The sequence below is a fragment of the Phaethon aethereus genome, assembly GCF_964289735.1.
Source record: "Phaethon aethereus genome assembly, chromosome: 6".
Classification (NCBI taxonomy): domain Eukaryota; kingdom Metazoa; phylum Chordata; class Aves; order Phaethontiformes; family Phaethontidae; genus Phaethon; species Phaethon aethereus.
This window is the reverse complement of record NC_138580.1, coordinates 25,872,372-25,893,860: the sequence shown is the minus strand read 5'-3', so window position 1 is coordinate 25,893,860 and position 21,489 is coordinate 25,872,372. Positions and strand designations below refer to the sequence as shown.

Sequence of the window (21,489 nt, the reverse complement as noted above, 5' to 3'; positions counted from 1 at the left end):
GCTAATGTAGCAACACCCCTTAGTTTGGAATACATGTAGATTTGGATCCTCCAATCTACTTAAAGATACACCAACTTCCACCAGCTGAGCAGTTGGTCTCCTCTCTTAAATAAGCTGAAATGAGATTATACCCTATCCACTAATGTTGATATACCAGTCTGTCTTTGCTATCTAGAAGGAAACATAGTATATTGTATTATTTCTTTAGATTTTTATCATGTTGGACAAAGGAGCTATTTATCGTTTACTCTTGACATGCTAACCTCAGTATAAGTGATCCTGAGTTTTGTAGTGACATGGTTTTATACGCCATGAAACAGGTCAGAAAGGCAACAGATATTATAGAATAACAGACGACTCGGTAAATTATCCCTGTTGTAAGAGCTCTGCTATTTTCCTGATACATTTTGCTTTATTTTCTTCTGAGGACTTTGGTTTTAACAGTGTTTTTCATAAATAAGCTTTAGATTCTCAAATCCTTCTCAATATTTAGCTGAAAAGAAATAATCATTTCACTGTTACAGAGAAGATCATCTTTTATGCATGGCAAACTATTTTCTTAGTCCAACAGTTAGCTGATCTATTAAAAATACTATCTCTGCCTCCAGACCTTATCTATTTTATGTCCTCAGACCATCACAGTTATAGCAATCCTGCTGCTGGAAAATTCTTGGGTTCAAGTGCATTTTAATCTTCCTAAGTATACTGAATGTGTGTGTTACAGTGCTAAATACCACCAAAATAAGACTCCGTTTAGCAGGAACCTCATTATTTCTATAGGTGATTAGGAAAAAAAAAAAAAGTGTAGTGCTTTTATTTATGTTATTTTAGTTCTATGTGACTAATGTCACAAAGACCACTTCTTAAGCTTACGTTTAGAATTTTCCATTAATTTTGTTTCTTTTCTCTAGGATTTCATAGAGAAATTATAGATTCTCTGTTCCTCTTAGTTTTCAGAAATTCACTTTCAAAAGGACCTTCCTGCTCTCAATTAGCAATATTAAATAATTTGTTTCCTTTCATTCTGGCCATGGAGCACCTCTCAAATTCTTAATCCATGATCCCTAAAAAGTAGCCTATTGGGCCTACAAAGCATATTAAAACTGCATAAAGTTGCAGTTCTTTAGTTTGCACAGGCAATGCTTGTATACACTGTAAGACAATGCAGTAATGGGCAGAGTAGCAAATAGTCTGTTTTGAATGAAAAACTGATTTAGTGTGTTTGCTCTAACAGCAGTTTGTGTGCCTGCAAGCAACAGCACAGATAAATCTATTAGGAGCACAACTCAAAAGCTGCAATGTATAGCTCCCCAAAACATTTAATAAGAGGAAAGATTGAGATGTATCCATAGATTTTCCCCATAAACTGAGTCAGTGCAGGGTCAGAGCAAAGAGTAAATCTTTCCTCAAGAGGCTATAATTTCAGCAGAGTTTAGAAAAACATCCCGGGTGCTTGATTACAATCGTCAACTCTTCCACCCCAATGTAATCTCAGCAATATTAACATTATTACTTTGTCATAGTTGTGCTATGAATCAGAAAATGCCTCTGTTACAGGGAAACAGTAGACTGAAGAGTTAGAAAACCTTTTAAAAACCTATATTGATTGCTAGCCCTTTACCTCTTTTATCTCTTTCATTATAGGGTCACAACATCTTTGCTAACTTGTCCTCTAAGGACTACAGTGACCTTATGCAGCTTCTAAAGCAATCGATATTGGCAACAGACCTCACTCTGTATTTTGAGTAAGTATTGGCATTTCTTGTATTTGACAAATGAAAATTTGAAGAACTTGCTCTAATGACTTGTTAAATACCAATAAGGATATAGAATATGATAAATTAGTGTTTAGCTGTGATTGAAGAGATTTAGTCTAATGCTTAGTATATCTTAGGCTAATAGAAATATCTCAAGTGTCCAAGTAAGTTTTGCTTTAATGTGTAACATGTCTGTATCAACAAAAAGCAAGTGAAATCCTAGGCTTATACTTCAAAGCAATCCCAGGAATCGGTTACAGCTCAGTCCCATAATTTTCTGTCCTTTCTGCGATCATTTGTTCAGGCATGTAGAAAATCAACGATATTTTAGAACTCTTTTCTACCATTTCAGAGTTTCTAAACATGTGCGCTAAGAAATAGTATAATTACAGACCCAGTTGCAGAGGTAATGAAAGCATACTCATTGCTTCTTTGGAGACAAATTATGCCAATTTGCATCACATGAGAATAGGTCTTAAAAAGCTTAACTCGAGAGTGTAATAGGATCTCTCTCATCCACTTTTCTTCCTTTTCCTTGTTTGCAAATCCAGTCTCTAAGAAGACTTCAAGTTGGTGCTATTTTATGTTTTTCAAATACTGTTATTACCAGCCTCCTCCTGGTGAAAATGTGTGGGAGCGTGTGTGTAGTTGGAGGAGTCGTGGTGTCACTGTCACATTGCACTTTTGACATCACACTCCATGGCACATGCCTGGCACTGACTTACAGGGAGAAGTGCTCTCAGATGTGCAGTTTCGGTGTACTACCTTCACAGTTGTGACAACAGTTCATCCTTAGGAATTTTTGTTTGATGTCCATTAACATCCTATCCTAAACAGCACTGGGTAGCGTTTAGTAATGGTTTTCTCAACTTTTAGGGGTGTACACCTGGATTCCCCTGCTTTTTTGTGTTGATGGTTTATACCAAACAAGTTTCCAGAAAACTTCAGGCAAATTGTTCAACTATCTATACCAGCATTGTACCTTTAACTGTTAATTGTAAACATACTAACTGGTATGCTGCAATGTCTTTGTCTTTTTTCCTCAGTATTTAGTTACTGTGCCAAGGGCTGTTTCTAAACAGTACTGGCAGTAGACACACTGATATTCTTTGTTTCCTGCAAGTCTATTCTCAGTGAAGCTATATTAAGAAAGGGTTTTCATTAATAGTTTTATTATAAACAACTTCTAAACATTAGTCCCTGAAGAAATTTCTGCTTGCTGACATGAAAATCCTGAGCAGGACAAACAAGCCCTTTTAAACATACTCTTTTTGAAGCTGTCTGTTAGGATCGCTTGTTATCTGGGGGGCTGGTGCGACAGGGGAATTTGCTGACAGCTTTAAGTGAGATAGAAGGACCGCAGGGATGTGTCAGTACGGGTTCTCCTATCTCATCACAGATAACAAGCACGGCACAAATGTTTTCTGTTGTCAAGGAAGAGATGAGCGGCCGGGGCTGAGAGGGCAGCTGCGCTGGCACAGCCTCGTGTGCTCCCCCGGCCAAGATCCTGCAGCCCCCAGAAGAGCCGGAGGCTCTGCCCTGGAGAGCGCCCACGGCTCTGCCTTGGGAGGGAACCCAGTCCAGACCTGGATGGGGTAAAGCTCTCTTCCCTGCCTGCCTTAGGTTGAAAAACTACATGGTCAAGTTGTCTTTCTAGTTTTCATATAGAGAAATAATGTCCAAAAAGGGACATCAGCTGAATTTCAAGATTATTCTTCCTTGCTTGCATAATTGATTTTTATGTGTGACATCAGTCAGAAAACTTTTAGCAAATAAGGCCTCTTTACTCAGAAGTCTGCAAATAAGTTCTCTTTTCTTTGGTGGTATTACGATTCACTGATCAGGTAGTTGTTATGCTACCTTACTTCCAAAAGTGCCTGAAAATGACCTACTGGAAATGTCAGTGATTTGCACTGCTTAAAGCCACCCTGTGTGAACAGATGTTTCCACACAAGTTCCTAACTTGTTTTTTCAGTTTGTTACATCTTTAGTATTTTTGTAGAGAAGGAAATTCTCATACTGGTATTCTTAGAATGCCTAAACCTAATGATCACAAAGTCCAGCTAGCAAAACGGCAAGAAAATTCCAGGCAGAGCGAGGCTTATGACCTTATCAAGGCACTACTTTTCTACAAACTAACAAAACGATTACTTTCAGTGAAAGGTCAGATGAAAAATATACTTGATTTTAGTAGATAATTCTAGATAATGATGCTTATAGATAATACAGCAAGCAAAAGCATGGAATCAAAATGAAGTTTATGGAAATTCAGTCAAACGATGTCTTGAGCAACTGGATTTGCTATATATAGCAAGACAACTTTTTGCTTCCAGGAAAAATACAGCCAGAGTCAGTGTTACTCAGAGATGTTGCAAAATTGTTATAATTACATTTATTTCTGAAATTCTGGCATATTATGTTTGCTTAATATTAGCAAACCTCTTTCTTTTGGATACCAGGCATAAGCAACCAGTAGGAAACACTAAATTGGTTCCTTATACATGGCTGCTTTCCTCAAGTTGACTCTTTCCTACATGAAATTCTCTGTGGAGTTGGACTACTACTTCTGCATCAACTTAAATGGATTTCAAAGAAAATTCTTATTTTAAAGTTTTCAACTTAACATAAGGCCTTGAGACTCACTTTTTCAGTTACTCTTTATGGATCTCTATTTTTTAAATTTGAATGTTTGAGTTTTCTGGAATGTCATCTTCCTGATCTTCCAGCTTTAAACATTCTTGCCTGTTTTTTGTCCAGTAAGATATTAATTGTCCAGCATACCAAACACATCAAAATTAAATCATTACCAAATTTTACATTGTTAGACTGGGCACTGAAATACAGAATGCAAAAATGCACTGCTCACTCTCATAATAGAGCATGTAGCTGTTGATGATCTGCTCGGGATTAGGCTGGTTTAAGGTTTATGTGCCAACGACTCTTAGCCATTAAAATTTTTATCATTGCAATATTTATTTCCACTGGGGCCACAATGCTATGCCTTTGTGTGAGAACTGAATTTTGTTTTCTGCATGTGTCACTTTGCATTGTCCCAGCAAATTTTGTAACGTGAAACGCTCTCATATCTTATTTCACGAAACATAAGGGATTGGATACCATCACACAGTCCTTATAGCTCCCTGTTCTAGTTGCTGTCATGAAATCCATTATAGAAAGTCCCTATGGTAGGAGTGACTGGTCATATAATGCATGACAGTCAGTGACCAGAATAATGCAACATGCCCCACGTAAAATCTGTCCATTGATCAAGAGCAATGTTCCTGGAAGTGTGCATCTTCTCGTGTGTAAAACCTGTACTGGCTGCTGTCAGACTGCTGTCAATAATCACTGTTCAAAATTTCATTCTAGCTGAAGAAAATGTAGGAAATACAAGACTTTGCAAACTCCTTCTTGTTGAGGAATCTAACTACATTTCCACTTGACAAAGATAGCACTGTCTCCTATGAGGTGGGGCACTGGACTGTCACTCAGAATATAGGTTTTGCTTTCCAGCTTTGCTAATACGTTGTGTCACTCTGGGCAAGTTGCTCTGTATTTTTGTGCTTCAACTTCCACTGTATCTGGTGCAGGATCTGTTTCATATTGTAGTCATGCTGCGTGCAATAAGAGTTGCTTGGAGTCTCAGTGCCATAAAAAAATTACAGACTATATTGAGTCAGAATTTTGGTACTTAAAGGCACCAAACAAGCATTAACATATTCTGGCTCATATTTTGTCCATCTGTGAGGACATAGGCAAAATATTGCAGAAGGCAAAGCACTGGACCAAGCAGGGAGACCTAGTTTCTAGTCAATAGGAACTACTAGCTCAAGACATCTGCAGCTCCCGTGTCTCACTGTTATGTTCTGCGTGCTGGAAATAACAGTAATTGCACGTCTCTGAAAAACCCTTTAGGGTCCAGAACTAAAAATCATTTTGCAAGGACAAGTAAAGAGAAGTGTGTATATATTTCAGGGGTGTTTCTATTGTCTGTCTGTCCACCACTGTAGATGAACATTTCATGCTTCCATGGAAGACTGAACATTTTGATACCATTTATTTCCTTCTCTGTGGAGACCATAAATACAATATTGCTTTTACTAGGCAACTCTGACATTGATAACAGACATTTATAGAACATGTTCAGAAATTAGTATGTTTCGCTTAAATGGACTGTCAGTGTAATGACCTTAACAATAATACATGAGGTGCAAAGAGTTTGTATCATCCAGAGAACTGTGTTTCTACTGCAAGTGCTGCCCTGGAAGTGTCATGTTTCCTTCTCTGATAATCTGTTTTGTTGCAGGAGGAGGACAGAGTTTTTTGAACTTGTCGGTAAAGGTGGTTATGATTGGAATGTAAAAAACCACCGAGAAATATTTCGGTGAGCATTACTATTTCTTGCTTTCTGGTTATTTCAAAGTGTAGCCGTATTTGTTTAAGGAATTTCATTTATCATGGAGAGAAGACTTACCTAGAGTAACAAGAGAAGGTAGCTTGTTTTAAAAATATGATCCATGATATGAAATGTATGGTATGATTTCTAAACATTACCAAACAGCAGGGATGTAATCAGTGTGACTTCACCTTCTCCATTCCTATTTTTGCCTTTGCACTCTTGTCATGTTTTCTTCCCTTTCTCCCAGCCTCACCAGTTACCACTCAGCCTTTCTGCTCTTTCTCCAGAAAGAAAGATCTTTCTTGTCCGTTTCCCTGTTCCCTCCTCCTCTCAGCTGTCTTCTTTCACTGACCGTGCTTCTCTCTCCTCTTCTAGTCTGTACCAGGGAATTTGCAAATACACGGTACTCTTCTAGGCCTCGGGAATGATCTGAGCTTGCATCCTATTGAAAACCTCAGACATTGTGGTTGGTTTGAGTACACCACACTTTTGAGACACTAAAACGTGGGCATTTACATATGCATGCTTGATTATGTCTTGTTTTATCTGAAACTTCATTAAAATTCTGTTTCTTTTTGGTCTTTTGACCAAAATATTGGCCATTTTCTATTTTCCATATCATTTCACTCATTCCTAATTTTAGATTCAGGCAATAATTTTGATGCTTCATTTTCAGTGCCCTTGTTCTTCATTTAAACTTTCTTAGACTTTTATCTGCATCATGTACTGTACATAAACGCTTTCTACAGCTGAATGGTTTCTTTCTCCTAATGCTTATAAAACATGGTTGTAGCTAGGTATTAAACTACAGTGGAACAGTATAGCTCGTAGTAAATCTTAAATTTTTGTTATAGATGAGCAGTAGAAACTGCTTAAACTGTGTCTGGGATGCCTCCTGTGATTATAGGTTCTCTTGCTACAGCAGTCACTTACAAATAGGCATATAAATTAATCCAGTTTGCAGGTGTTACTATGTAATAATACCCTTACTTATATCATCTGAATCACATACTTTCTCATATATTATAGGTATTAATGTAAGTAGTGTTAGAAGTATTGCAAAATTAGCAGTTACTCCCTTACAATATCATTTCTTTTCTAGTGTACAATGCACAGTACCAAAATTCATCATCTGATGACCTGCAACACATTAGGCTTCCTAGGCACAATTGTGATGTGAAAGCGATACCGATGGCTGAGATTTCAAACATGTCATTCTTTTCTGGAGGAAAAGAAGGTGCCAGGGCTGACATTTTGTATATGTATTATTTATTTATGCATCCAGAGCAGAGTTATTTAGAAATCCAACAAAGGTTGATTCAGCTTGTATTGTTCATTTCTGTTTTTCAGATCAATGCTAATGACAGCCTGTGACCTTGGAGCTGTGACCAAACCGTGGGAGATTTCAAGACAGGCAAGTCATGATTAATAGCAAGGCTGGGAGGAGGCGGGACTGGCGGGACAATATTCCCATGGCCCTGGCTTGCAAGGGACCAAAACTGGAATCAATTTACAGCGGTATTAATGCTATAAAAAAATAGCAGGGGGTTTCTGCAAGAAATGGTTTATTTCCATGTACACATGCTGGTAAGCAGCATGTAGGTACCTGAAGAGATCTGGCTTTACAACCTTTCCTCTTATTAACCTTTTAAATCCCTATCAAAAAAAATGGATGGATTAAACAAAAAAAGCATTAGCCACATGTAGCTACACTTACTTGTTTTGTCCCACAGTTTTTCTTGGCAGTTGCAGAATCTTCCCTAAATTAAAAATACCAGCAGATGATCTGTAAACTTTGACTGACATAAAATCTTCAGTATCTATGATAAGAGCAATGTGTTTATTTTCTCCACACTGATGGAAAAAACTGCATGTGTAGTATAGAGCATTTTTTAGCATCCTGTACTTAGAAACAAACAAATAAAAAATCAGGCTTCTACTGCTGAGTAGGCTCTTTAGAAATATATGTAAAACTTGGGTCCAGCATTGGCAAACAATTACAATGTGAGAAAGCAACCTGTACCAAAAGTCTTGTCCTTTACCAGAAGATTTTCCCTATTCTAGGCATCTTTCCTTACTCAAGGTCTCAAACCTTACTCAGGTTTACTTTAAATTTAAAAACCGAGTCTGGAATTGATTGAAACATTACCTGGTTGAGCAGAGAGGCTAATAAGTCCACAGAGGGAAAACAGGAAACAGTTGGACCTTAACTGTGCCGAAAGGAAAAGAACATGAAAAGTGAGGGAGAAAGAGATTAAAATATATGAATGAAAGGGAATAAAGGCTCCATGTAAGAAGGCAAAATTCAGGAAGAGAAGATAGAAACAGACAAAAGAAGAGGGGAAAAAGACACAAGGAGAACAGGATCAGAACAGCAGTGGGAGACAGGGGTGAGACTACATCTTGATTATTTTTATACAATTCACTTGGCAAACCCTTAATTGCTGCTAAGTTGTTAAATTATTCCTCTATCTTAGAGTATTGATCCAGAATTTTATTAGTGTGCTGGGATTACATACATTATAAAGTTCCAAAATGTGTGATAGCCTGGCTCAAGATTTAAGTACTTTATAACATCACTTCACCTACTTCCAATATATTTTGGTACTCCTTATTTCAACTGTAACAACCTTACGATTTGTGAATGCTAGCTACCATGCAGTTGCTAGAGCAAGAGATTTTGAGATTTTATGAAGTGCAAGTCCTCTCCTTAGTTCACCCTCCTGTGCGTTGGCATTATGAAATAATTTCCTAGCTTGAAAACAAACAATAAGCAGGCATGACAGGAGCTTTAGGAACTGAATGCCATCTTCAGTAGCTTAGTTTCATTTTTTTGCATCTCAAATGTCACACGTGCCTGCCTTCTAAAGCCCCACACATGAGAAGAGTACAGTACGTAAAGGCTACGAGATCAGGATTGCTCACTGTATAACTTCCTAAAATTCCTGTTGTTTCCATAAATAATTGTGGTTTTAAATCTTGTGTTCTTCTGAGAAGTACAAACCTCTGCTGTGAATAGAACATCTTCATTCACAAAAGTCAGAAAGAAGCATTCCAACTTCCAACCCACCAGTTCTTGATTTTCATTCAATATGAAAATCACAATCTGAGTTCACATTTAGATATTCAGATCCTATAGTGATTACAGTCATGGGAAAAAAGTAGAGCCTAGTGGGGAAAAAGACCTTTATGATTTCACGTTAAATTAAGACAACAGAGGTTATTGGTTAATTAAGTTTCTTTGATAAGTGAAGTTGTTTATATAGGGCAACAGCCTGTAAATGCCCAGAGAGCTCTTGCACATTTTACAAAGCATTTTTACAGACATAATTGTGGATGTGAACAAGAAGCTATAATTTTCTATTTTTTTCCTCAATACTTGAGTATGTTGCATGTAACTGCATTGAGTGCTACCTCAACATTGCAGTGTAATTCCCCAGTCAATTCCCTATCAAAAAGGGCTACGTGTGCCTGTCATGACTGTTGGCTATATGGCTGTTTATACCCTCTGTATGCCCAGTCCTGAAAACTATACAAACACGTGCCTGACATCAGTCATGTAAGTGAGGCTATTCACTTCTTTACAATTAAACACAGGCTGAAGTCATGGTCTGATCAAGAACTCATTACCTTAAAAATTTTAAAAAAACTCATTACCAAAAACTCTAATCTTTATCACAATTTATGTTATAGGCAGCTGAGCTGGTAACCAGTGAGTTCTTTGAACAAGGAGACAGAGAAAGATCTGAACTCAAACTCATCCCTTCAGTAAGTTTTTATCACTTCTGAAACAGTTACTGACTTGAATAGGGTAAGAAAATATCATTGGGGTCATTCAGAAAAAGTAACTGTATTTTGTATGTAAAGAAGAATCTTGGAATAAATAAAAGCTCTGTCCAATAAGGACATGCATCTACAGCCATCTATAAAAGTTATCCAGTCAACTCAGTCACTTTTGCATTGAGCCCTTTTCCCCATTTTCTGTACCTATTCCCAAGGTTATTCTGTCAGTTCATTTTCTAAGCAACAGGTATTGTTTTTAATACACAGTATTCAAATAAAAAATCACCAGCTACTTATGGAAATCAAAATTGTTAGATTTACTTTATGCTGCAGCTGTCTGTGTTATTTGATGTATCAAATGCTGAAAAACATTTTTATAGGTATACAGCTAACTAACACTGAGATTGAAAGGATAAATTGGGATTGAGTGGAATATAGGCAGATGGGTATAAAGTGTCAAGCAAGAACTAAGAAAAAAGTTTCATAAAGATTTTCAGTGAATGATTTGAAGAGAAAGCCTTATCGAGGTTAAATACCTCAAAATGTTGACAAGCCGTTATCTGGAGGCAACAGGAGAGGGTAGCAGAAAGTATTCTAAAGAATTTAACTTACAAGCCATTCACAAATATATTATGCTTCCGAAAATAAAAAGATCATTCCAGTGGCTCAGGCTTATTCTCACTTTAAATAAGAGCCCATTGTGATATAATGAAGTCAATAAAGTTAAAAAGTTTGTGGTAAATATGCTTAGATACCATAAACGGCTTTAAAACGGTAGCTATACTCCAGTAGAAGAGTAATCAGTCAATCATGGTATTCGCAATTCTGAGACCAAATCTAGCCATGAATAACTGCAAGTACCTTTCCATATAATATGGATATAAGTGCCTTTCTTGCCTTGTATATAAAATTTGCAAAGTGTGTGTGTTTGTCGTGCTAATGAAGCATGATAGGAAGTAATTTTATTTCAACACATACATTAATGTTACAGTCTTCAAGTAGCAATGAATTCCAGTGCAAATGGCCCAAGTCCAGCAGCCTTAAGAAAGATTTTAAGGTATGTTATTATATCTACAATTTGGACATGCTGCAGACGTGGTAGAAGTGCAGAGAAAGACAAAAGCCAGAGCTTTACCAAAAGCCAGGTAGCTTCTTCTAGCCACCTAGATAGGTATTGCTGCTAGTTAGGTAAGAGTTGTTAGTCAGCAAGATAATGCGATGTTCTCTTATCTTATAACTCAGGGATTTATTTTTTTTCTTGAGTTGTGCTATAACAATCTGAAAACAACAGGATTTTTCAAAATTTTTTGCATAGGAAATACAGAATTTTCCAGAATCAAACACAAGATTCTTATTTAAGATCACCAAGTCCTTGAATCTTACCTGCTCGTCTTATTTAGGTACCCTGTGTGATACCTGTGTATGTCAGAAAGAGCAGGCTACAGCTAGAAGAATTCAACCAGACATTTAATGTAATGTAATATGTATAATCTGGAGTTTGTAGAAGGTAGAGAAGGAAAGTACGTTTTCTCAGGAGACGTCAGCCTTGAGGAGATGGGCCCAGAATAGGAACAAGCTTTCCACAGAAAAAGACAGAAGGATTTAAAACTTGACATATTCAGAGAGTTAAAAAAAAAAATGCATTCAGTAAATGGTGTGGATGGGCCACTAGGAGAAGGATGAAAATCCTGTAGACGGAAAGCTGATGGACCCAAGTAATCTCAGGCAGAGTATGGAGGAAACTCAACTCACATTCAAGCTCTGCAGAACTCTGTTTCTTCCATATCCTTTCAGCCAATAATTGAGACTCTTGAACATCAGCTTTGACCTCTAGAATTTCCTCTCTGGGGGAGTGCAGTGAATTAGGCTGTTTCCAGAGGAACAAATTGGTAACTGCTCCCCAGAAGAACAGACCTGTTGATTCCCCACCCTTTGGATTCACAGACATGGCTGGTTCTGTAACTGGGAGGGAGGGATCCAGCCCAGATCCATCACTGTTCATTTTGCTGAGCTAGAAAACCCCATGTGAGAAAAGGGAAATTTCTACTCAAAGGTATGTACATTTCTACAGGTGGTTTCTGACCAGCTCAACTCCAACTGTGGAGCATTAATTTTACATCACAGAATTGTAAAATTCAAATACATTCAACCTACACATTTCAAAACAGAATTGAAAACAAACAGGTTCTTTTTCATGCCAGACAAAGCAGTAGGAAGACTGATACAAAGATTGATTACAGTTTACAAAGTGTTCTGCTTGTGAGAATTCTACAATCATAGCTGCAAAGTGCTGGATGATGTGTCTATAAAGTACTTTGGTGTAGTAAAGCATGACAGTTTTGTTCCCTTCTCAATTCAGGCCATTTTTGATCGGAACAGGAAAGATGAACTACCCAGGTTGCAGCTCGAGTGGATTGATAGCATCTGCATGCCATTGTATGAGGTAATTTTTACTTACTGCTCCTGTAGAGTCCAGAGAAGATTGTTCTTGCCTCTCTAGGGAAAAAGAGTTAGCTTACAGTGCAGTCTCGAAGGCTATTTGAACTCTTATCCTTCTTTGACTTTACCAAAAGCCTGAATTCTATGCAGAAATCTTCAGATTCCCTGAAGGTGGTAATATCTGTAAACATAATTCCTCTCTAAGTTATAAAATCTGATAGGGCAACTGTTTATTTTATTATGTTTGAGACAAACTGATTCTCGTCATGCCAAGGTGTGGAGTGCTCTGCAGAGAAGTGCCAGAGGGACAGCCTCGTTAGGTGCTCCTATCAAACCTGTCCAAATATGTGAGGCCCAAAGGGAAGCTCGAGGCTGAGCCTTTGCACTCCCTTCTGGCTCCTTTCCAAACTGTCAAAGGGCACGCTAGGCCAAGCCTTTAATGTCAGTGACAAATGATTTGTGGTTTAACTTGGAGTTTACTCCTTTAATCATGCTTCTTTCTACACAGGCTGCGTGGGTGCTTGGTATAAGGTGTATAAGTTCTCAAGTGCTACTTTATTAAGGCTATAGATGACCAGAATAATGCATCTCTTTTTGGATTAAACCAGCTTCAGAATTTGACTTGTGCAACATAAGCTTTACCATTTTAACTTTTTCTCTCTTATCTGTATAGAAAGCAGAGCTACACGAGCATGATGATAAATGAAAAGAACACTATAGAAACTTAACCATCAATAAACTGTGTCAGCCAGTCTTCCTCCTACTCACTGAAACCACACAGACTGCCTTATGCCACTAAAGACTGCCAGTTTGGCCATTGATATCCAGGAAAACACGGGGATGTTCTCACTAGGCGTTTCTGGGGAACTGCAACAAGTTCTCCCTGTTACCACTGCTCCCTAAACTGCCTCACATCTCCAAGCAATGAGTGGGTCAGTGATAATACAAAGCCAAGAGCTGGGAAGCAGGTGCCAGCTCCCATGTTACCATTGAACTGATGGACTTGTGCCTGAATGCAGTTTCCCTACACACAAACAAAAAGGGACTGGCAGTTCCTTTTCATTTTATAGACCAGATATGTCACCAGTAGCATACGAGGTAAGAAGGATGATGTCCTTCCCCTGCCTTCTGTACCTTGTGGCATCTGAGGCTGCCACTGTGGAAATAAAGAAGTGACTGCCCAGCAGCAAAGGCAACTCCTGTTCCGTGACATGGACAACATGCGCTTGTGTAAAGAGTGAGGTGGGCTACTGCTTTGCCAGTAGATCCTGTCCCTTTCTTAGGTTAGTCTTTGTCATGATGAAATAAATTAAAGCTACAGCTTTCAAACAATTAAGGCAAAGCAAGCACAGAAGAAGAATATAAACCTGTGTTTTTTAAAATACCAAGATCACTTTGGATGGGGGCGGGGGGCTGACCTTGGATGAAAACTCTTTAAAAATAATGTTCCTTTCAATATAGTATTACACTAGAATGCATATTATACCAGAATTCATGATTTGTAATAACATCTGTAATCCAAAAATGTACTACAAAGCAGGAAGAGCTGATAATCAGCCCATCCTCTGCATGAGAAGACTACATTTGAGCACTAAAGCTCTGGTTAGTTAGCTCCATCTTAGCAGGAGATCTCTGGGGAATATATTCACATCTGATTTCCCTGCTTTCTGCTGTCTTTGCATCATGCTGTGCAGCTATTAGCCGGCTGCTCAACAACTTAAAAAAGAGACACCATCAAACCTGGAAATCATTGCAGCACCAGCCTTAGGGGTAAACAGAAAACTTGATGTCATAGTATCACACTGCGGGAGATTCTTTCTTCATTGTGAAGCCAAGTTTTAATTTTCATATCCAGCTTAATCAAACCTCAATACACATATCACATCAGCAGTGTATTCAGGCATTGTAAATCCTCCATTTAGGGCTGGCTGAACACTACAACTATGGCCAAGTCCTAGATGTCTTCCCCCCGCCCCAAATACATTCCTTAAGAGTCTAGCCATTGTAATACGCTGTAGGGACTGCATGTGGGGATAGAATGGGTTACATCATTACAAATGAAACACAAAGAGGCAGAGTGGCAGCTGACAAATTAGTAAAATCTTAGCAGTACTTATATAGCTCACTAGCATAGTGCTTAAAAAAAAAGTATGTTTGAAATAACCATTTGACACTCATTTTGATACCAAAATTACAACATTAAACCATAGAGAACAAATCAAGGCTTTTGCATGTAGTTTTTTTCTGTGCTAATGATTAGAAGTCCTAAATCCATGTGGGCAGATCCTAGCATCCAGAGCCTTGAAGGGAACTCCATGGGGAATGCGTGCATCCATACCAACACAGTTGCTACAGCAGGACCTAATGCTGTGCTCTGTTTTATTTGACACCCACACAGCAGAGATGGTCCCAGCAAATAATGAATGCTGGCAACTCCTGTTAAAGTCAGACAGATCAGCAGAGCACCCTGAAATTGTCTTTGCTCATAATTCCAAAGAGTAGGCTATTCTTGGCAGCTGCAGGTGTCTGAAGTATGCAGTACAGAAGGAACTTCACAGCCCAAACTTCCAGGAGTGCTCTGACACCACCCCAGTACCACTGACAGTACTATAACAGTACTATAACAAATCATGTCTTCTCCACAGTCAAAACTTATGAGCTAGGCTACATACCACAGTGCCCACATTCCACAAGGAATTTTCATACTTAAAACAGTATATAAGTTTTGCAGAGCATTTTAGAGTTATTGCCTTCCTGTCCTTATTTTTTTTTCTCCACTCTGAAACATTCTTTGGGACTTGATCAGTCTTCTGGGGAGTGTTGGCTTTACGTCTTTATTATGCATCTGCTCTGCTCGCTACGTTTCCTTAAGGTAGCTCAAGACAATACACTTTGAGGTGCAGTTCTTCTCCCAAGTAAAGGATAATGAAGTCTCCTTTATTGGGGGATGCATATCACATCCCTCTGCTTACCTGGCTAGAACTGCTTTCTGCATTTGGCCCCTTGTTGTGAGAAGGTTTACAAGTGACTAGCAAATTCTCAACATCTGTGCACCTTCCATTAGTAATCCTATTTGACTGCCCATCCCACCCAGAAGAAAAAAGGTCAAATATATACAAAACATGCTGCATCATAAGGTAACATGGAGCTTGAAGCTAAATATAGTTTAGTTACATAATGATAGCTGATGACAAAAAAAAAAAGTCAGGAATTACATAGCTAGTTTTCCCATATCCAAGTGTCTAAATCCAAAACCTTTTTGTGTTTGCTCTGTCAGCCTGACTCTGCTCTTGGCACAAGGTAAGCCATGGCTCTGCTCCCTTGCTGTCTCCCACATCTGCTGCTCAATGTGGGAATCAAGCCACCTCCAATTTCAAAATACCTTAGTAATCAAATCTGTTTCCTTCATGCTGTGGATCAAAGGTTTGTGAAGATGAAAGCTTCACAATTTTTTGTTCACTGCTTTTTATTACACTTGGGACATTGTAATTTTATTGAATTTACTTTTTTGTTACTGTAGTGATCACTGATCAGAGTATTTTTATGTGACACTGGAATTTTTGCCTTGAGTAGCAGAACAGCCATCCATTTACTCTGAAGCTTTGACTTGGGGGCTTTAGTTACGCTTTACTGCATCACATTTGCTCTTCATTCAAAAATGCCAGCAAGAAAAGAGTTCATCAGTAGAGATGAGAAACAAGCTTATTAGAATAATTATAAAGAAAAAAATGCATTTTTTGTAGCTGTAGAGCATTTCAGATCTACTAACGCAGCTTCAGTATGAAGTAATAATCCCCTTTTTTTGGTAGAATATTCTATAAAGGGGAAGCACAAGCAACTAAAGCAGAAAATCTAAGACATCCCACTGATAATAAAGCACTATGGCTACACTGACAGCTTGTTCACCACACAGAGAAAGTATTCTGTACCTATTTGGACATAAATGTTCATGGAAAAGGAAACCGAATTTTGATCAATAAGACAAATTACATCTCTGACCCTCCAGTAAAGAGATACTAAGAGTTTCAACACTAACAAACAGATTTCTCTCCTGGAGTCTGTGGTTTGTGTGTACCTAAAACAGGATCAGTAACAGATTTTTCCCAACTCTGATTAGATTTCTCTGTGGGGAGCAGACAGACTGGGAGAGTGAAGATCTTATTCTTTTTAATCATTATTTTTCTCACAAACAACATCAAAGCTTCAGCGATTCACATCAGACAAAAGATGCTAACAGAAGCCCAGCTCTGTTCACAGCATTGTTAGGCAGAGGCAGTAATGCTATGAATAGCAGGGCCAAAGGCCGTGCACTCTGCTTCTGGGCAGATAAATACATAGTCAGGTAGTCAGTGACAATGACAGCAGCTATTTAAATTAAAGGGAGATGTCTTTGTGGAAGATAAAGCAGCTCACGGCTTTTACAACTTATGCGTGCCTGAGATTGCCCTGCTCACCTCTACCTTGGTGCTCCATTGAGCTGCTCCATTTTAGTGCTATTTTTAGTGCTATTCAAGATTTTCTTGGGTATTGAGAGCTTTAAACATATAATAGTATCTACAGAAGTGAATTTGCATTACTCCATACAAGATTCTAGGGGGAATCTGGGAAGAGTAGAAACATTTATTTTTAGCCTAGCAAGTACTTTAAGTGTTTTGAAGGGCATGTGGAGGGACAGAGTCCTCCTTCATCACATTGTTTGACGTACGGAGAAAGAAATCTAATCGCTCTGTCTACACCTCCAAGAGCTCCGATATGCCTGTCTTCCTACAGAAGATAATGTCTGCCCTTGTAATTAAATCTATCTTTAAAGCATCCATTCTGCTTGTAAGCATACATTAAATGCACCGGGTATCATAAATGGTAGAACCTCTACAAAGCATCGAAAAAACACACAGAAATCTTCAACAATCATGGCTACCTCTGTGCTTTAACTTCTCCAGTTCAAGAGTTGGCTTTGATACCTGAATTGGAAGTATATGTGCGCACACACAGTGCTTTTTTTCCAAAAGTGTATACTCCAGTTACAATTATAACCTTTTAATATTCCTTTGCAGAGGAGGAGGAAAAGGTATGCTTTAAGAATCATGCTTATACTGCTATGTCCTGATGCAGCCCTTCCTCAGTTGCCACTTCTATCCCTTCCCTCCTTCAATTACTATTTTGCATAAGGAAATCTAGTATAAGAAATTCAGGGTTTGGACCACTCCTCTGAAAGTCCTGCTGTCCAGAACGGACTGTATGGGATGGCTTAGTCCTTACTCAGGCAAGAGTCACTGGATGCAGCCAAAACAATGGCTTTTTCCTTCAGATGTTTCTGTCCTCTCTATACAGCAAGAACTGAAAAACTTTTAAATTATTTAATGAGGAAGGGGGTTTATCTGTATGAACATTTTGGAAGTGGCTTACTGTACCCACCATTCACCCATACCTGGGATTGTTGGTACAAAAGTCAGAGCACTGCTGTTCTATTTTAAGTGTGCAACTAGTCAGAGGGCAGGGATAGCACTAGGTAGTGAGCTGTTCACTGTAAGCAATATAAAGACATTCCCTGAAATATGTTCACAAGTTGTTGAGAAGTGTTTTAAGAAAAAAAAAAAAAGGCAGGAATCAGGACTAAGATATTCAGAAAAAAAAAAAATGTATTCACAGGAAGCTATTTGATCAGCTCCGTGTGATTCTCATTGAAATCAGCTTTTCCTTTGTAGCATGTTGAAGAAAAAGGAGGATAACTTTCAATAGATCCTAAAGAATACCATAAAGATGCACACTTTTGGCAGGGCTTACTTCTGACATTTGATTTGGACACAGAAACATAACGCATCTGTGCTTCCTGGGACTGCCTGGCTGACAAGGATTAGTAAGGCAGATAGGCTCAGGATGCAGTATGTGATACACCATGAACTGAGGCTGCACAGATGTTGGCAGATCAAATTAGTCTCACTTTGTGTTGAAATCCAGGGGGTAATATTATCCAAGGAAGAGCAGGTGCAACATATTCTGCTGTGTTTGTAAGAAATTTGCTTCAGAGGAAACTTAATCAGGCCAAATGCCAGTGCTGGGGGAAGTTGGTAGCTAAGGATTATTTAAGAATAAGGGTTTGTCCCACAGAAAGGAGATTTGGAAAGATCCTGCAAAAGGATCTTTCTGTAGCCTTGAAATAGGAACTCAACAAGGTTCAGCACTTTTGTTGCCTTGTTCCTTTGTCTACTAATGATGAACCTAAGCAAGGCCACACGGAATGAATTACCTTGAACTTTCAGAAAACTCAGATACTATGACTGTATTACAACTTCCAGTAATGGAATAAGCATGAGCAAACTGTGTTTCTTACCTCATGTCCTTAAGCTAAGAGTCTGGGTTTTTTCTGCTACTTTCATGCTAATAGAGACAAAAGGTGAAGAAGAGCTACACAAGGAAGAAAAACCAGAAAAAGAAGAAAGACTGCTTTTATTTGCAATTCCCTTCTCAGTCACTATTTTGCAGTGTAATACGGAAAGGCACAGTTTTGATGGTTTCAGAGCAAGGATTTTTGTATCTATGAGTATCATAAACAACTTTTTACAATTGTCACAAAGATCTTGATCTTCTTTTTTTGTTTCCTGAGAGCAGGGAGGGAGTCATTTTGGTTTTGGAAATTAACAGAACATTATTTTTGCTAGGATTTTTGTAATTTGGTGAGATTACTGAGGAAACACAGTATTACTATAAAAAATTTTAGGAATTTACAAGTTTTTCTCAAATTGCTTAGAAGAAGAGACAGCAGAAACAAATACTTTTTCCCTTCAAACAAGAGTACTTCAACTTACTTCTCAGACAGTCGCCTTATGCCAAAAAAAGGTCTCAACTGAAAGGGCAGGTCATCAACAAAGATATTTGGGAGAAGATAGAAAACCCAACATTTGCCATTGACTTCAGTGAAGCTAAGCTTCACTAGAAGACTTTCAGCCTGATCTGTGAGAAAAAGTGAGTAATTCATAATTCTAAATAAAACAGCAACAGAAATCATAGTACTATCTGCCCAATGTGTTGTGAAGGACATGTAGTTGTGTATGGAAATGTATATAAAGATCTGAGGAAGTAGATTGAAAAGTTGGCAGATAAGGTAGAAGAGACAGCCAATAGAGGGAACTCAAATTGTACAGCAAATCTGAAAGAAGATAAATGGATAATTTAACAGCCATTCAGTTTTCAAGGAAGACAAAGCACAAACTACATTGCATCAGAAAAGGACTAGAAATGATGATGGATGAAACGCTTCAAGTAAGTGTTTAATACAACAGAATCACAGTTGCCTGCAGAATTCCCAGCTGAGGGCAAATTCAAAGAACTAAATAAGGATATGAAGCTGATACAGTTTGAAGAGTTTTTCAAAATCCATTTAATAGCAAGGCAGAAGACATTGATCAGCTGCTTGGTTAAAATGTTGAAAGGAAAAGAGGTAGAAACATTCTCTCTCTTGCACGCTTTACCATAAGCAAAACCATGGAAGCAAAACCATAAACAGCAGAGCCAAATAAGAAGTTGTTTATGAAATAATAACTCTTCCTCTTCTGAGGAAACCCTTGGTTTCATGAAATTGTTATGAACAGATGAATCATTTGCAACTACAGTAACACATCAGTTGAGCTACTTCAGTAGGTACTCAGTCCTTCAGCATTACTCTTTCCTTTTGACAGCATAGCATGCTTGATATTGGTCAGAGCACATTTGGCTACCAGGAGCTCTGTACATATTTTCCTCTCTGAAGTACTTGGCACATTTTTACCAGTGGAGAACCTCACTTTATAATCATCCCTCTATAGTATGCATGTTTACTTACAAAGGAATGCACCATTATTCTTGCTAGTGTACCACCACCAAAAGGAAGCATAAAGCTAATTCAGAGTGGAAGAGCTGAACACTTGTGCATGTATTAGATCCCTTTCCAGTCACAATTGGCTTCCTGCTGCACTGCTAGCAGTTTCTATAGAGAAAAAAACCCTCCTGTTTTCTATCAGGCAAGTTAGTAGTATATTCATTTCATGAAATTACATTTTTAGGCATCAGAAAAAAATTTCCTGGCAGAAATACACTGATGCATAATGTATGTGATGACCTGGACCCCTCCTCAGTAAGCCCCAGAAGGAAAAAACAGTGTCTCCTTCAACTATGAGGAGATTACAATAATTTATTTTTTCCATGAACTCAGCCTCCTCCCAAATACAGTATTTTTTTCTGGAACGTAAGGATTAAATCCAGAATCAGTAGGACAAATAATTAATTCATATATGCACACAGTCAGAAGTTCATAGAAGTGAATCCCTAGATCTTCTCTGTATCGCTTTATCTTCTGTATACTACCTATAGAAGGTAGAATTTTAGCAGCTTTTTCTTGTTTCAGAACATGGGCATATATACAGAAATACTTTTGGATTTTCACAACAACTTCCATCAAATATTTATATTATGAAGATCAAATCTATGGATGACTGCAGTACAGATTCCCTTTTATCTGAACTAATCTGAAGTTCAAGGACTTTCAGATAGATGGTTCACCTTTGGCCTATGTATTCTCACATGAAAGCCACTTCAGCAAAACTCGGGAGCCCAATTCAGCTTTGCTGTAACTGGTCATGACTCTCTTGACTTCAGCAATGCTTCATATGCTTACACCAGGTCTGAATTTATCCCTGTGGCTTCTCGGTCCCTAGTCCTCCCTTCCAACTCAGAAACTGCCTACAATAATAAAAGTGATTCATTACAAACCACTGGGCTCCAAAGTAGAGCGAACACTGAGACCTATAACTTCTTGATATGTGCTCAGTCATAAAAATGAATTTATATGGTCTTATTCCATAAACTTACTTTACAAATATTAGACCTGCAACCATACTTCTGTGAGCTGTAACTTTGTCAAAGCTCATAAGTTAAGCAAGGTCAGAATTGGTCAACATTTGGATGAGAATCTCAGGGGCGGGGGGGGGGTGGAGGTGGAGGGCACACAGTGGTGAGAGAAAGAGAAAAAGAAAGGAAAGTATATACTCCAGAGGTCCTGCAGTGTTTCTAAGTTAGGACTTGCCATGCTCCTCTTTAAATGGATTTCGTATAGCACAACAAAATGTTCTATTTGCT

The 21,489-nt window shown here is 38.3% G+C and overlaps 1 protein-coding gene across 2 annotated transcripts in view; it reads left to right on the top strand.

Moving 5' to 3' along the window:
• PDE11A (phosphodiesterase 11A) overlaps window positions 1–21,489 on the top strand; it is a gene marked incomplete at its 3' end in the record, with an annotated part of 132,871 nt that overhangs the window by 106,845 nt on the left and 4,537 nt on the right. For both annotated transcript variants that reach the window (XM_082001200.1, XM_082001199.1), the window contains 5 exons: window positions 1,645–1,745; window positions 6,064–6,141; window positions 7,507–7,574; window positions 9,854–9,924; window positions 12,299–12,382. In XM_082001200.1, the coding sequence (XP_081857326.1) occupies window positions 1,645–1,745; window positions 6,064–6,141; window positions 7,507–7,574; window positions 9,854–9,924; window positions 12,299–12,382 (402 nt within the window). The remainder of the gene's footprint in view (window positions 1–1,644; window positions 1,746–6,063; window positions 6,142–7,506; window positions 7,575–9,853; window positions 9,925–12,298; window positions 12,383–21,489) is intronic.